At 36.9% G+C, this 13,634-nt stretch overlaps 1 protein-coding gene across 2 annotated transcripts; it reads left to right on the top strand.

Moving 5' to 3' along the window:
* The first annotated feature begins 349 nt into the window (after positions 1–349).
* On the top strand, positions 350–13,399 carry LOC131776543 (prolactin-releasing peptide receptor-like). Of its 2 annotated transcripts, none has more exons than XM_059092743.2 (2): positions 350–477; positions 11,505–13,399. In XM_059092743.2, the coding sequence occupies exon 2, from the start codon at positions 11,534–11,536 to the stop codon at positions 12,542–12,544; it is 1,011 nt and encodes a 336-aa protein (XP_058948726.2). In that variant the 5' UTR covers positions 350–477; positions 11,505–11,533; the 3' UTR covers positions 12,545–13,399. The 2 variants fall into 2 exon arrangements, with proteins under 2 accessions (XP_058948726.2, XP_058948725.2); XM_059092742.2 differs by lacking the exon at positions 350–477 and adding an exon at positions 10,917–11,052.
* The last annotated feature ends 235 nt before the right edge of the window (positions 13,400–13,634 follow it).

Genomic DNA, 13,634 nt, shown 5'->3' with positions numbered 1-13,634 from the left:
AATGTTTACATAAGATATTTGAATTAATTAAGCGAATTAAATCAGTCAGCCAATAAATTTTGACTGTTCCCACGGTTAATCAGTACGTTATCAATTGAAGCGATTCAAAATATCAGGTTTGTGCCTGAAAGAAATGTTTTAAAGTGTACTGGAAAGATAAGCATTAACTGTAAAAAGCTTGGTTATCGTTTATGCACGGCCCAGCAGTTCATGCCTGAATACACTCGATGCCAAAACTCAACTTCGTTCTCAGACTATGTCTACCAAATTGCTTTACGCCAATTAAAAACTGCCACGTTTAATAAACCTTAGAGCTACAATTTATTAGCAATGCGACCATGACACACAAGTTCCACTCCATAACAAGGGTTTATTTATAGTACACAACTTCTGCTTTCTGATGCGGTTTTCCTTTAGCGTATTGTTCAGACTGAGCACGAGAATGTAAACTATTTCAAGACTGCCTCGTTCACCAAGGTAAGCGCTCAAAACAGCGAATTACTAGAGCCTGTATTGGGAAATAGGAATGCAACAAGTCGATCTCAAACTAAGGATTTCTATTTGGAGTGAATTATCCCGCATATAGAAATCTGGAAAGTAAATCATCTAAATATTTTGGTGTAAATATTCAAGCCTTTCAAACCTTAGCAGCAAGTTAGTCAGGTTCTAGTTTTTTGTTTCGTTTTGTTTACAACCGCACAATGTTGGTCTGCATTTTCACCTCAGTCGCCATTTGCTACGGATGGATAGGAAGTACAACAATCGTTCAGATTGCAGCATTTATAAAGCCCTAGTAGATTTATTTTGATCAGAACCAGGCCTTTTTGGGGTTTGCGATTCTAGTACGCGTTAAATTAATTGCTTAGCCATTATGCCACGTAGATTTGGTAGCATAATCCGGTGCTTTAGCCCCTTGTTGATTTGCATACCCTCTGCTTCTGTCACCCAGAAATAGCGGCATTGAGATGCGCTGAAACGAAGTTGGTTTTTGTGGTGTTTCGTTTCAGAGGCCTACTTCCCAAATGTTCATATTACTGAAAGCACAATCATTCCTAAGCCTGATACACATGCTACCCTATCATGAAGTGCGTGGTAAACATGCACAGGCCGAGTTCTACAATTGCTATTTTAACATATATGTAGAAAAGCGAATTATTTCGTGCAGGTAAAAGGCTGAGTATGAAGGTAAAATGGGCATTTTTCGATTTTTTTTTTTCACAACTTGATCAGCCCTACGAATATAGGACCAAAAAGTAGCATTGAAAACGCACTCAAACAGATGCACGGTTTGAAGAAAATTAATTTCTTGTGCCCGACAAATTATCTCTCGACCGAAGAATTATGCAGAAACTTCGCTAAACTAACCCTGGAGGCTTTGTTGTGATTTTGAGATATTGCCACAGACCTGCTTATTTATGTCTATAATTCTCTGAAAAAAAGCTGCATATGCAAGAAAAACAAGAAAGCAAGAAAGGAAAGCAAGAAAAATGTTATGTTTTCATTTTATGGCAGAACAAAACGTACGCCTTAAAATACGCTTACCACTTAAGTGCTCCAGTTTTTGAGCAAAAAATATTGACCATGCATCTGTTTAAATAGAGGTTATTGTTCATGGAAGTTTCAACCATTTGCGGTTCTTTCATTTATGGCGAGGGCCAGGAAGAACTCGTCAATAGAGGGCGGTACAAAGCGAAAAAAGAAAAAAAAAGGGAAAAAAGACAAGAAAAGAAAGCCAGAAAAACTGTTAGATTTATTTTATAGCAGAATAAAACGAACGACTCAAAATACGCTTACCAGTGAAGTGCTCCAGTTTTTGAGCAAAAAATCTTGACCATGCACCTGATTAAAGAGAAGTTATTGTTCATGGAAGTTTCAATTATTTGCAGTTCTTTTATTTATGGCGAGAGACACGAAGAACGCGTCAGTGGAGTGGGGGGGGAGGGTACAAAAATGTATATTAAAATATTTTTCTCTCGTATCCGAGGAAAAAATGGAAGCGGTAACAATTCCAATTAAAAAAAACACTTTTAAACCTATGTCTTCTGAAAAAAGGAGACAAAGCTGTTCTGCAATAGACAGACGCCTCAACAGATCTCGACCAGAAAGAAAAGCTGATGGAAGGTGACCTTCAGCGACGCACGCATTATGTTAAATGGGTCAACATTAGATTTAGCAAAAACGCGTCGTTCTTTCGAAAGAAAGGATAACCTCTTTGGTTCTTTCTTATCTTGGTGGAGAGAAGTGATCTTTGCACAAAGCGAACGGCTAATTTTTTTGTCTTCCTTTTTCTTTTTATAAAACAACACACTCGAAACATATTTGTTTCTTTTGCTTAGGACTTATCACTCGTCGACAAAAACCAACAAATTTTTAAACGAATTAAGGAGAGTTTATTCAAGCGAGTTTTGGTCCTTATCACAGATTGGCACTCGTTCTCGTTAAAACTTACTGTAATGTCTGAACAGAAAAGCAAGGAAACTTGTTGGCTATTCTATTATTTCTGTTGCGTGTAGTTAAGAAAACTAGCTGCAGAGCCTACTAGCAGTTCTTTTTCAATGCCGAAAAATCTGCCAAATTCCGCTTATAGTAAATACCCTTCTCTTCTCTCTTGTCTATTATCTCTATGGCGCAGGTTTACTTTCATTATCGATGGGAACGAGCGGGCATGCGGGCCAACGACAATAGAAGATCATATATTCCTTATCGGATTCCTATCCAAAGACACTTTCACAAGAATCTGTTCACGAATGAACAATAAGGTACTTAAGGCTTTCGGTCATAAAATCCATCCTTGACTGCGAAAGCCAAATCAAGAACTTTGGTGTAGGCCAAAAGCAAGTTCAGTGACTAATTACGTCTGTCTAATGAAAATAATAGGCCTGATAGGCTCGCATGTGCGCAAGACTTGCATGTGAACTACAAAATACTCGAAGAAACCGTAAAAGCCTAGTCAACGAAACACAACACCACTGCTTACGAAACGAAATTCAAGTTGGACGAGCCCTACAACAAGACAAGATAGTTACAAAACAGGGATCTCATTATGCTCGCCAAAACTAAACTAGTTTCAGACTTAAATTTCAAATCTTAGCAACATGCTAAATAAACAAATTACTAAATCCTATCTAGCTCACTCAACTCTTCATAACACTTCTTTGAAGCCGAAGCCAAAACTACTGTTTAACCAAGCTGTTCGGTGTCAACGATGAAGACTTCCTCGAAGCCGATGTTAAAGGAAATGCGGAATGAAAAAACATACTATTTAATTTTCCCCTTTGCAACAAATTCGCGTATGTAAACTGACGAACCATTGCGATGAAAAACAACAATTCTGGTTACTTTTTTAATAACACTGCGAGAGGACTTTCTCTGAAAATTAAAAAAACTTTCAGAATATAGATAGCCTAAATAAAAGTGCACTTCTTATACTGTCAATCAACATGATATATATGAAATGATTTCCTAACACTCGTTGTTTTATTGTCCCTTTTCTCTATTACTCAAGTTATTACAACGGGGACTAGCTCTGATCTCTCTAGGAAAGTGTGGATCCGCTTATAAAGGTGACAATAACTGAGCTGTCAATCTCTAACCTTCGTTATGTTTTTACTCTTAAATAGCAAATCACGTTAGGGTACGCAGAACGGAGTTCGCATACTAAGTAGATACCTTCGCGATGTTTATGTTGACTTAAATTTCTTGATCTTACGGTCAAGTTTGGGCTAAACAAAAACAACATCAACAATATAAAAATTATAATAAACCTACCAATAGAATTCAAATCATACTTAAAAAGATATCAGAAGAGAAAACAGTCCTTGAAGGCTGTTGCATAACAGCAGAATAAACACAAAATTCGGAGAAGAAAGGGCGTACCCAAGGTACCGCCCCTAAAGATCTACGTGCTAGTCGTATAAGTTATCTAATTACAAATTCAGTGCGGAAGATGAAAAGCACTCTTGTTTACACATTAAGTGACCTCTAAGAAAAAGAGGTGTCGAACGTGCTAAATTAAAAACTGAAAACTATTTTCCTGGTCGTAAATTCGACATGGATTTAGCCTAAAAACGAGAGTATTAAATTGATAACAGTATAAAGGAGGATTATTTCCAGGAAATTCATGTATGGGATCAATTTCTATAGGGTAGAGTCATTTTCTTAGTAATTACTTATTTTTTAGCAACATGATGAAAATATACCGATATCTAGCCGCAAACCGCATTTTACGCAAAAACATCTGTCTCCATGTCAATTTCACGATCATAACAAGGAAAAGGTAACCAAACTCTACCTGTAAGATAAGACTGCCAAAAGGAATAAGAAATGATCAACTGGCTTATTGTAATGTCTACTGAATGGCTTATGCAAATATGTTATTTCCATTCATTTTCACGTTTAAATAAGTAAAAAATCACTTGTAATGAAAATTCTTGCTAGATGCCAATTTTTTCTTTAACAATTAACGTCATGGCTAGAGGCTATGGTCATCTATCCAACGCCAATCTTTCCTACCATAATACCGGTTTCAATCATGGCATTCCCCTGAAAATAAACATTGCTTTTCACGCTTTCGATCTCGACATAAATTTAGCACGAAAGGGAACCTGCCAGAACCACAAAACATTGATTATTTAATTTCAATTAAACTGTTAAACATATAATGGGCAGCATTGTCATTAACCTTCAATGCTCTGTCGGGGTAACGTTTGTTTTAGAGTGACAAAGAAAAGCTTGATGGTGAGTTTGTCATAAAGGAAATCGAAACTGTGCCACTGTGCCTCCTTTCGTTTTATTGTGAAGGCTTAAAAGAGTCGCACAATGAATGGAAATGAAAATGCTGTGCAAAGTGCTCCTGCAATCAGTAAGGCGAGTTGTGCTTATTTATTTATTCTCGTTTTACGTTTAAGCTCCAGAGTTCGCTAAGCATAGGTAATGTTTTCATTTAATAGGGATCCTCGATACTCGAAATTTGCGACCGTAGCAACACATTGAGAGTCATTCTGACGAAGTTTAACTTAGGCTACAAACTCTTAAAGCTAATGATGGATTCGAGATTTAGATGGAGTTGAAGTAGATTCAATGCATCTCGGCGTTACCAAACAACGGCAAAACTTGTTTAAATAACAGGCTGTAGAAATTTCTTTAGTGTAAAGTTATTGTCTGACTTTGTCAATTAAATGATGGACATAAGGGAAATTCGCTCCAGTTTCCAGAGGCAGGTTTTGTAAAACTGAAATGATTGTTTGCGATAATTATAAAAAACACTTATAAGGCCGGTTAATATCATATAAATAAGTTCGGCCGTTGTTTAACAAAACCGTGTTCTAATCTATCTTAATTTAGATGAATCTTTTATCTGAACATTTTATTTTGTTAGCAGTGTCGAGAGAGCCGAAAGCTAGTTGTGGATGGACATTGATATAATGAACACAACCCTCTTATCTAGAATAAACCTCTAGACCTCGAGTGAATAACCGGCCCCTATTTCTTATTTCCTTTCAGAGAATTTCATTCCCGAATTTTTTTCTGAATAATCAGGAAGGGAATTTTTGAGATCATCAACCCTTTTGGCGCCGACAATTTTACATAAAACGTAGTATCAAGTATTATTGAATCTAAATTTACACTATGGCTCATCATTATTACTATCAATATTGCAATTAGACGTATTTGCGTTTTGTTTGCACATTGCATTAATTATCTCTTCTGAGGTCTGATGATCAGCTGCTTGATGTTAGTTTGGAAAATAATGGTACGACATTTCGATGAAATCTAAACTATTTTAAACATAATATTACCTCCATTCCTTACTTTTCCAAATTGTTCCCCAATTTTCCCTTTTCACAGACAAAATTTTTTGGTCGTCTTCCTGTCCCTGAGGCCATGAGGAAAATAAGTGGAAGTGATGTTACTTTGAATGCAGAGAATCTGCAATGTAAATTCTACAAATTTGAGGAACACAAAAGCTTAATTTTGGACTTAAGCTTACATTTCCGTCAGTAGAGGAGATGTTTTAAATTGTTTTGATAAATTTTGTGAATCAAAATGACCTGAAGAATTACAAAAAAAAAATCGAGTTTTCCCTTGTTCAAACGGGCTGTTGAAAACATTAGAAAATTTTTTGTATTAATTACTATTTCGAACACTTCCAAAAATATTATTTTTTCGAGGGACAGACAACAAGCACAACCAAACACCTCGAACCGAAACTTTCTTTCACAAGTTGTGCCATGTAAATTGTTTTTTTTTTTTACGTTGTTTATTAACATCTCGTGGATGAAATTAATCCGGTACATTAGCCCCTTGTTGATTTGCTTGCTCTCTGCTTCTGCAACCCAGGAAAAGCGGCGTTAACCTGCGCTAAAATAAAGTTAGTTTTTATGGTTTTCCGTTTCAGAGGCCTACGTCCCCAATTTTGATATTACAGATACCGCAATAATTCCTTATGCTGCTTTATCACGTAGTGCGCGTTGAACATGCACAAGCTGAGTTCTACAATTAACATGTTGTTTTAACATATCCCTAGAAAAGTGAATTATTTCGTGCAGGTAAAAAGCTTAGTGGGAGCGTAAAATAGGCATTTTTCGAATTTTGTTTCATTACTCGAACAGCCTAACGAATATAAGACCGAAACGTAGCGCTGAAAACGCACTCATACAGATGCACAGAATTGAATGAAATGACTGAATATCTAGTGTCCGACAGAAACTTGTTGGCCGTTTTCTTTTTTCTGTTGCGTGTAAGTAAGTAAGAAACCTAGCCCTAGAACCCACTAGCAGTTCTTCTGACTAATGGAAGTAATAGGCAGATAAACAAGCCTAGGGCGGTCTCAATGAGGTAATGGCTTTATGGCCAACGGTTAAAACGTTTGCCGTTTTACGGCTAACGGCTAACTTCTTTCGTTCAATGTTGAAAGAAATGAAATTTACGGTTAACTTTTTTTACGAATAAGGAGTAAAATCTGTCGTTTTTTCCATTGACACCCGCATCTCCTTCTTATAGCTTAAAACGAAAACCTCTCTGTGACGTGTAGGCTCGCATATGCATAAGACTCGCATATGAACTAAAAAATACTCGGAGAAACTGTTACAGTTCTAAGATATTCAATAAAACACAACACGACCTCTTACGAAACGAAATTTAAGCTCGAGGAGTCCTGCAATTAGGCAAGACATTAACAAAAGTAGGAACTACTATTTAACTAGAGCCAAAACTTCCGGTTAACCGCGCTGTTTAGTGTCAACCATGAAGAATTCCTTGAAGCCGAAGTTAAAGAAAATGTGGAATAAGGAAATATTTCACTTGATTTTTTCCCTTTGCTATAAATTCGTGTGTGTAACCACTGACTAACCATTGCGATGGAAAACAATAATTCTTGCTACTTTTTTATTAACACTGCGACAGGACTTTCTCTGAAACTTCAAAGAGCTTTCAGGATACAAATTGTCTGAATAAAAGCAAAATTCTTAAACTATTAATTACCATGATATATACCTTGAGTGAAACCATCACCATAAGACGGACCGAAAAGCACACATAAGACGGCGCACTGCACCTTTAAAATATGAATCCGAGGCTGATTTGAAGAAACCTGCCACGCACACATATTAATTGACCTTGCTAATGCGAAGAACTTTATTTTTTCAAATGATATGATATGATATGATTTTTCAATAGATATGAGGTTCTTTTACGGACAAAATATCGAACATGGATACATTAATGTTTTGTTCAATTACGTTATTGTTATGCGTCATAATACAAGTCTTAAAATAAAATAAATCAATTTCATCCGGAATACATCGATTTTGGATGTCATACATCGATGTTGTGCAGCAAACATCGCTTTCCTGACTGTAAAAGAACCTCATATCTATTGGAAAAAAAATCGATCAGGAAAAGCCTGCCATTCTTATTTAATGTCATAACAAGAAGATCATCTATCGAACGCCAATCTTTCCTACCATAATATCGGTTTCAATCCTATCATTCCCCTGACAATAAACATTGCTTTTCACGCTTTCGATCTCGACATGAGTTTAGCGGGAAAGGGAGCCTGCCAGAACCACAAAATATTGATAATTTAATTTTAATTAATCTGTCAAACATATAATGGGGCAGCATTGTCATTAACCTTCAATGTTATGTCAGGGTAACGTTTGTTTGAGAGTGACAAAGAAAAGCTTAACGGTGAGTTTGTCATAAAAGTAATCGTGAGTGTGCCACTGTGCTTCCTTTGTTTTTTATGAAGGCTTAAAAAGAGTCGCACAATGAACGGAAATGAAAACGCTGTGCAAAGTGCTCCGGCAATCAGTAAGGCGAGTTGTGCTGCAGTTGCGTCGCTATATTCTTGTTTTATGTTTAAGCTCCAGAGTTCTCAGGTTAATTAAGGCCTGGGTCATCTTGCCTTTTTAGCAATTTGGCGACGGATTTTTCTCATACTTGGCAGAAATGTGTATCACCACCATCTCTCTCGGACTGAATTATGGCAGCGTAATATGATACTCTCAACAGCCAAAAACAGTTAATTTAGGCGCCAAATTCGTCGGTTGCTTTCTAGAGCAAATTCCCACCACTAAACACAAGGCAAATCAAAATGCAGTTATCGCTATGAATATTTGAGACGTTTTTCATCGTTTTCCCACTTGGAATAGCTGCCAAAAAAAAGAGAGATGTGCTAGGCAGATTAAATCAAGTTTTGTCTCTGCGAAGCTGCTACCTCTATCATGGTTTTCGCCCGAAAACATCTTAGCCTTTACCTGGTTCCAACCGCTGTCAATGAAATTAATCCTACAGGTTCCTATTTATTTGGAAAAAAGACAAATTAAAACTGTTTAAGAGGTGGGAATTTTGGAAACTCGCAGTCACGTATTCAACTTAGTGTCCGCCATTTTGAACACGCGAGTATTCAGAAGCAATTAAACTTACCTAACAACTGCTTTGGGGGATTACTTTTGTAAGTAAATTCATCTGCTTCTTGGAGAAATTGTTTCCAAAGCATTCAAAAGCCTAAATTTTGATAGACACCATAAGTATACACATCATGATATGATAGAGGATTTATCAATCTAAATTTAATTTCAAAATTGAATGGTATATCCACAATGAAACTTTTTTCTATGCATTTGTTACAAAACATGGTACTTTTTTCTATGCATAAGTTACAAACATTGTAAAACGCTATGAGCTTAAGAAATGAGCGCTATATTATAAATTCATGTTTCGACATGTTGCATTGTATTTGCAGTGAAGTCAATGAACATGTTGAGAGCGGTGTTTAAGTCTTCGTTGGTTCAAAAGGGTTCTCTTTGGCTTTAAGACAGCGATATCATGCCATTTTTTGAGGAAATGAAGATAGCAAAGAAAATGTTATTACCTTCTTTTGATGTTTTCCTCTAAATTGTCGGATTCACCAGCGAAGATGGGAAAAGCCAATGCAAAGCCGACACTTCAAAATGGCGGATGCCGTTCACGAACTACGCGATCTTGATTCCAAGTAACTATGGTTACTCGCGCAATCCACGCGAATTCCGCGAACCTTGCTGGGGGGGCACTGGAGGCGAAAATCATTTTTGACCCAGGCCTTAATTAACCTGAGTTCGCCAAGCATAGGTAATGTTTTCATGTAATAGGGATCCTCGATACTCGAAATTTACGATCGTAGCAACACATTGAGGAAGGGAATTTATGAGATCGCCAATCCTTTTGGTGCGTAAAATGTTACCTAAAACATAGTATCAAGCATTATTGAATCTAAATTCACATTATGAATAATCATTATTATTATTCATATTGCAATTAGACGTACTTTCTTTTTGTCTGTACATTGCACTAATTATCTCTTCTGAAGTGTTTTTTTTTTAAATGATTGTACGACGTTTCGATGAAATCACAAGAAAACTATTTTAAAAAAATATATTACCTCCATTCCCTATTTTCCAAATTGTTCCCCAATTTTCACTTTTTAAGAAACAAAATTTTTTGGTCGTCCTCCTGTTCCTGAGGAAAATATGAGGAAAATAAGTCGAAGTGATGTTAATTTGAATGGAGAGCACCTGCAATGTAAATTCTACAAATTTGAGGAACGCAAAAAGCTCAATTTTGGACTTAAGCTTACATCTCCGCTTGTAGAGGAGATATTTCATATTTGTTTGACCCAAGTTTGTGACTCAAACTGACCAGAAGAATTATCGAAAAAGTAAAAATTAGGTTTTACTGGTTCAATCGGGCCGTTTAAAAATTTGAAACTTTTGCTGTATTAACTACCATTTCGAACACTTCCTAATATATTATTTTTTCTAGGGACAGACAAAAAGCACAATAAACAACTCAAACTGAAACTTTATTTTAAAAGTTGTGCCATGTGAAGTGTGTTATTTTTACGTTGTTTGTTTAATATCGCGTTCGTGCGTACATGTATGTGTGTGCTAACTTCCCGCAGTAACAAGATCAACAGAAATGTGTAAACTAAAACGCCATCGCTAGCTTGTTTAATGCCAGTGTCTCCGAAAAGAAGTTTCATATGTCATATTTGAACGATAAATTAGGAATATATTCCATTTCAGTAAGTCAGGTGTTACAGACAAAAACACCACGTCTGTATCTAACAACACACATTTCATAACTACACCACCCTTGCTGTGAGGCTAATTGAACCACCAATAGGATATCATCGGTTGAAATTTTCCTATTTTTAACACAGCAAATAGGACTAACTACTGTTCTTGGTAAGGTTCTTTGAATATTTAGAGCGGAATAAGTTCATGCCTTCTGTTCGTGCTCAGACTTTAAAAAAAAATTAAATCGTAGGTGGTCCTTTTTGTGGAGTATAAAAACATAAAAAAAGACAGTATTGAATTCCCGTTTAGCCACCAGGTGATTTGTGGATATGAAAAATACATTTGAAAGATGAATGTCCATGACATAAATGGTTATCTTATGGACTGATCAAGTTTTAGCTCAGTTGCATCCATAAAGAAGCTGGGCTAATTCTCAAAACATCGGTCTTAAGCACCAAGCCTGTTCCGCGGACTTTCTTCCTAATTCCTTGAGGTAAATAGTAATTATGTAATAGTAAAAGGTAATGTGTCATACCTCAGATCACACTAAAACAACTCTTGTATCAGAGTTTTTAAAGTGTCTATTTCCCTTCCTTTCTCAAAATTTAGTTCTGAGAAGTCCCAAGTCAATACGCCAAAAAATACTGAACTCAGTGGACGTTGACATCTCCAGTCACGGTGCTTTAATGAGAGTTACATAAATTCCAATAAAATCCATATTTTTAGGTATTTTTTCCGTGGGGGGTCTGGTTGCAATCGATTCCTTCTCTCCATCCCTGTTCACCATTTTCGCTGAGGCTTTAGCGATTTTATGGTTTCCTGATGTTGGGCCTTCTTTTACTGATCATGAAAAAATATGTATATATTTCTGTTTAATTAAATTTAAGGGATCACGAAATTTTCATTTGCTCACAATTCATATACAATTTCCTCATTTCATTAAAGCTTAACAACAGACCGAACAGAAATTGAACATGACATTAAAAGAGTACGAAGTGATCATCCTCACAGTCTTGTACGCCATCACAATGCTCGTAGCATTTGCAGGGAATGGTTTCCTCATCTACATCGTGTGGAAGAAACCTGAAGTAAGATCACTAACAAGCTTCATGTTCGTCAACATGGCCATCGCCGATTTGCTGGTGGCACTGATTGTAATGCCCTGGTCGATTGCCCACATCTATACAGACGGATTGTGGAAGATACCAGGTGTATTTGGAGAAGTCATGTGCAAAGGTGTAGTATACACTAGCTATGCCACACTTACAGCGTCCATCCTCTGCCTGACATTCATGGCGATCGATAGGTACTATGCTATTGTTCATCCCCTCCGTCGCTATCTTTGGTTCCGAAAGCCTAAACTGACTGTACCATTTATTTGGATCTTTTCGCTGGCCTCGATGTCCATTTTTCCAGCTATTCAAACGAAGGAATTTAATGAACGTCCCGTGTGCTCACTATCTGTTTACATTTTGGGCGATCCACAGAAGGCTGTGCGAGGCTTGTTCCTCTACTTAGTGGTGCTCAACTATCTGATACCTTTAGGTGTAATTGCCTTTCTCTATACTATTACTGCATGGAGGTTATGGTTCCATGTTGCACCTGGAAATCACCATATGACGGGAAATCGAGAGCAACAAGAAACGACCAAGAAGAGAGTGGTTCGAATGCTCATTATTGTCACCTGTGCCTTTTCTCTTTGCTGGCTCCCAGCACACGTGGTCCACATGATTTATGTCATGAAAAGTTGGAATATTGATGTTCAGCTTCAGAAGATTGTCCAAAGCGGGTGTTTCTGGTTGGGCCACGCCAACAGCGCCATCAACCCATGGCTGTACATTTTCCTTAGCAGCAAGATCAGTACGGTATTTATAAAACTGGTGAGTAGAAAAAGCACCCAGTCACCTTCGAGTGTCAGCGTCAAAACATCAAATGCCCCTCTACAATCCGAAGGAGAAGCTTTCCGGGAAGAATCAAGACTGTAATCTCAATCATTTATTTATTACTTATTGGATTGTCTTAAGATAAAGGAAATATTGAAAAGGATATATAAGTTTTAACTTGTAAGATCAATAGAAGTAAATAAAAAATCGAAGAGCTTGTTGTAGTAGAAGCAGGAGCTACACGTAGCATGATGTCAGAAGGTGAATAATATAACTGAGATTGTTAAATGAGACTATTCAAACAGTATTAATTAGAAGCGAGCTACCTGGCTGCTCCGAACTATGTAACCTCGGCCTCTTTGCATGCACTGATAAGAGCACAGTAGAAAACCATGAATGTTTAGGGCAGAGTTGTATGTGAGAAAGAAATAACGTGCATCGAGCAAGTTTTTGCATAGTACCCGTTGAAACCGAATTTAACTCTTTTCTTGGTTACCATAGATAGTGATTGGTTGATAGCGTTGATGGGAATCCTAAGAAAGAGACCTAGACAATCGAACTACTTACACGGGTGGGTTTTATCAATTTAACACTAACTTGTAGATGTATTAGGACACAGGCCACAAAAACATCAAAACAAAGGTTTCCTGATCAGCTAATATCTGCTGATAAAATTAGAACATGTGGTGAATGAGGATATTCCAAAAGCGATCATTGCAACAATGGAATCCAGAGCCGATTCATATCGTTAGTTTAGACGCGTGTGCAAGCTGAGTATCTTGTTTTGGACTCCTGTGAATAACTGTTGTTTTTTCATGCTTCAGGTAGCGCTAATGTATCTTCATGCATTGTATTTTCGCGATCGTCATTTTTCTCATTTTTGTCTGTATAACTGTCTTTATAGGAGTGCCACGGCAGGCTTACGTTTGTAGTGATGGAAAATAAAGGAAAATGAATAATGACAAGGAGAACGTCGCCTGATGATAATTGTACTAATGTTTCTCTTGCTGTCGCAAGCCAATATTTAATTATTGTTTCTTGTACTTTTAATTTAGTGCACGAGCACGACAGACAAATTTAGTTAAAGAACAACTATAGTAATTCGGAAGATGCGGCTACATTATTGGTCTTCGACGTCCAGAGGTGGCAGGCAAAGGGAAACAACTATTTGACTAAAAATAATTTTTAAAAT

The sequence above is a fragment of the Pocillopora verrucosa genome, chromosome 14 (assembly GCF_036669915.1).
Source record: "Pocillopora verrucosa isolate sample1 chromosome 14, ASM3666991v2, whole genome shotgun sequence".
In the NCBI taxonomy this organism is placed as follows: domain Eukaryota; kingdom Metazoa; phylum Cnidaria; class Anthozoa; order Scleractinia; family Pocilloporidae; genus Pocillopora; species Pocillopora verrucosa.
The sequence above is the reverse complement of the archived record's forward strand: the minus strand, read 5'-3'. Positions and strand labels throughout refer to the sequence as shown.

Excerpts from the sequence above, each read along its gene's own strand:
- LOC131776543 (XM_059092743.2), top strand. The coding sequence starts at position 11,534 with ATGACATTAAAAGAGTACGAAGTGATCATCCTCACAGTCTTGTACGCC.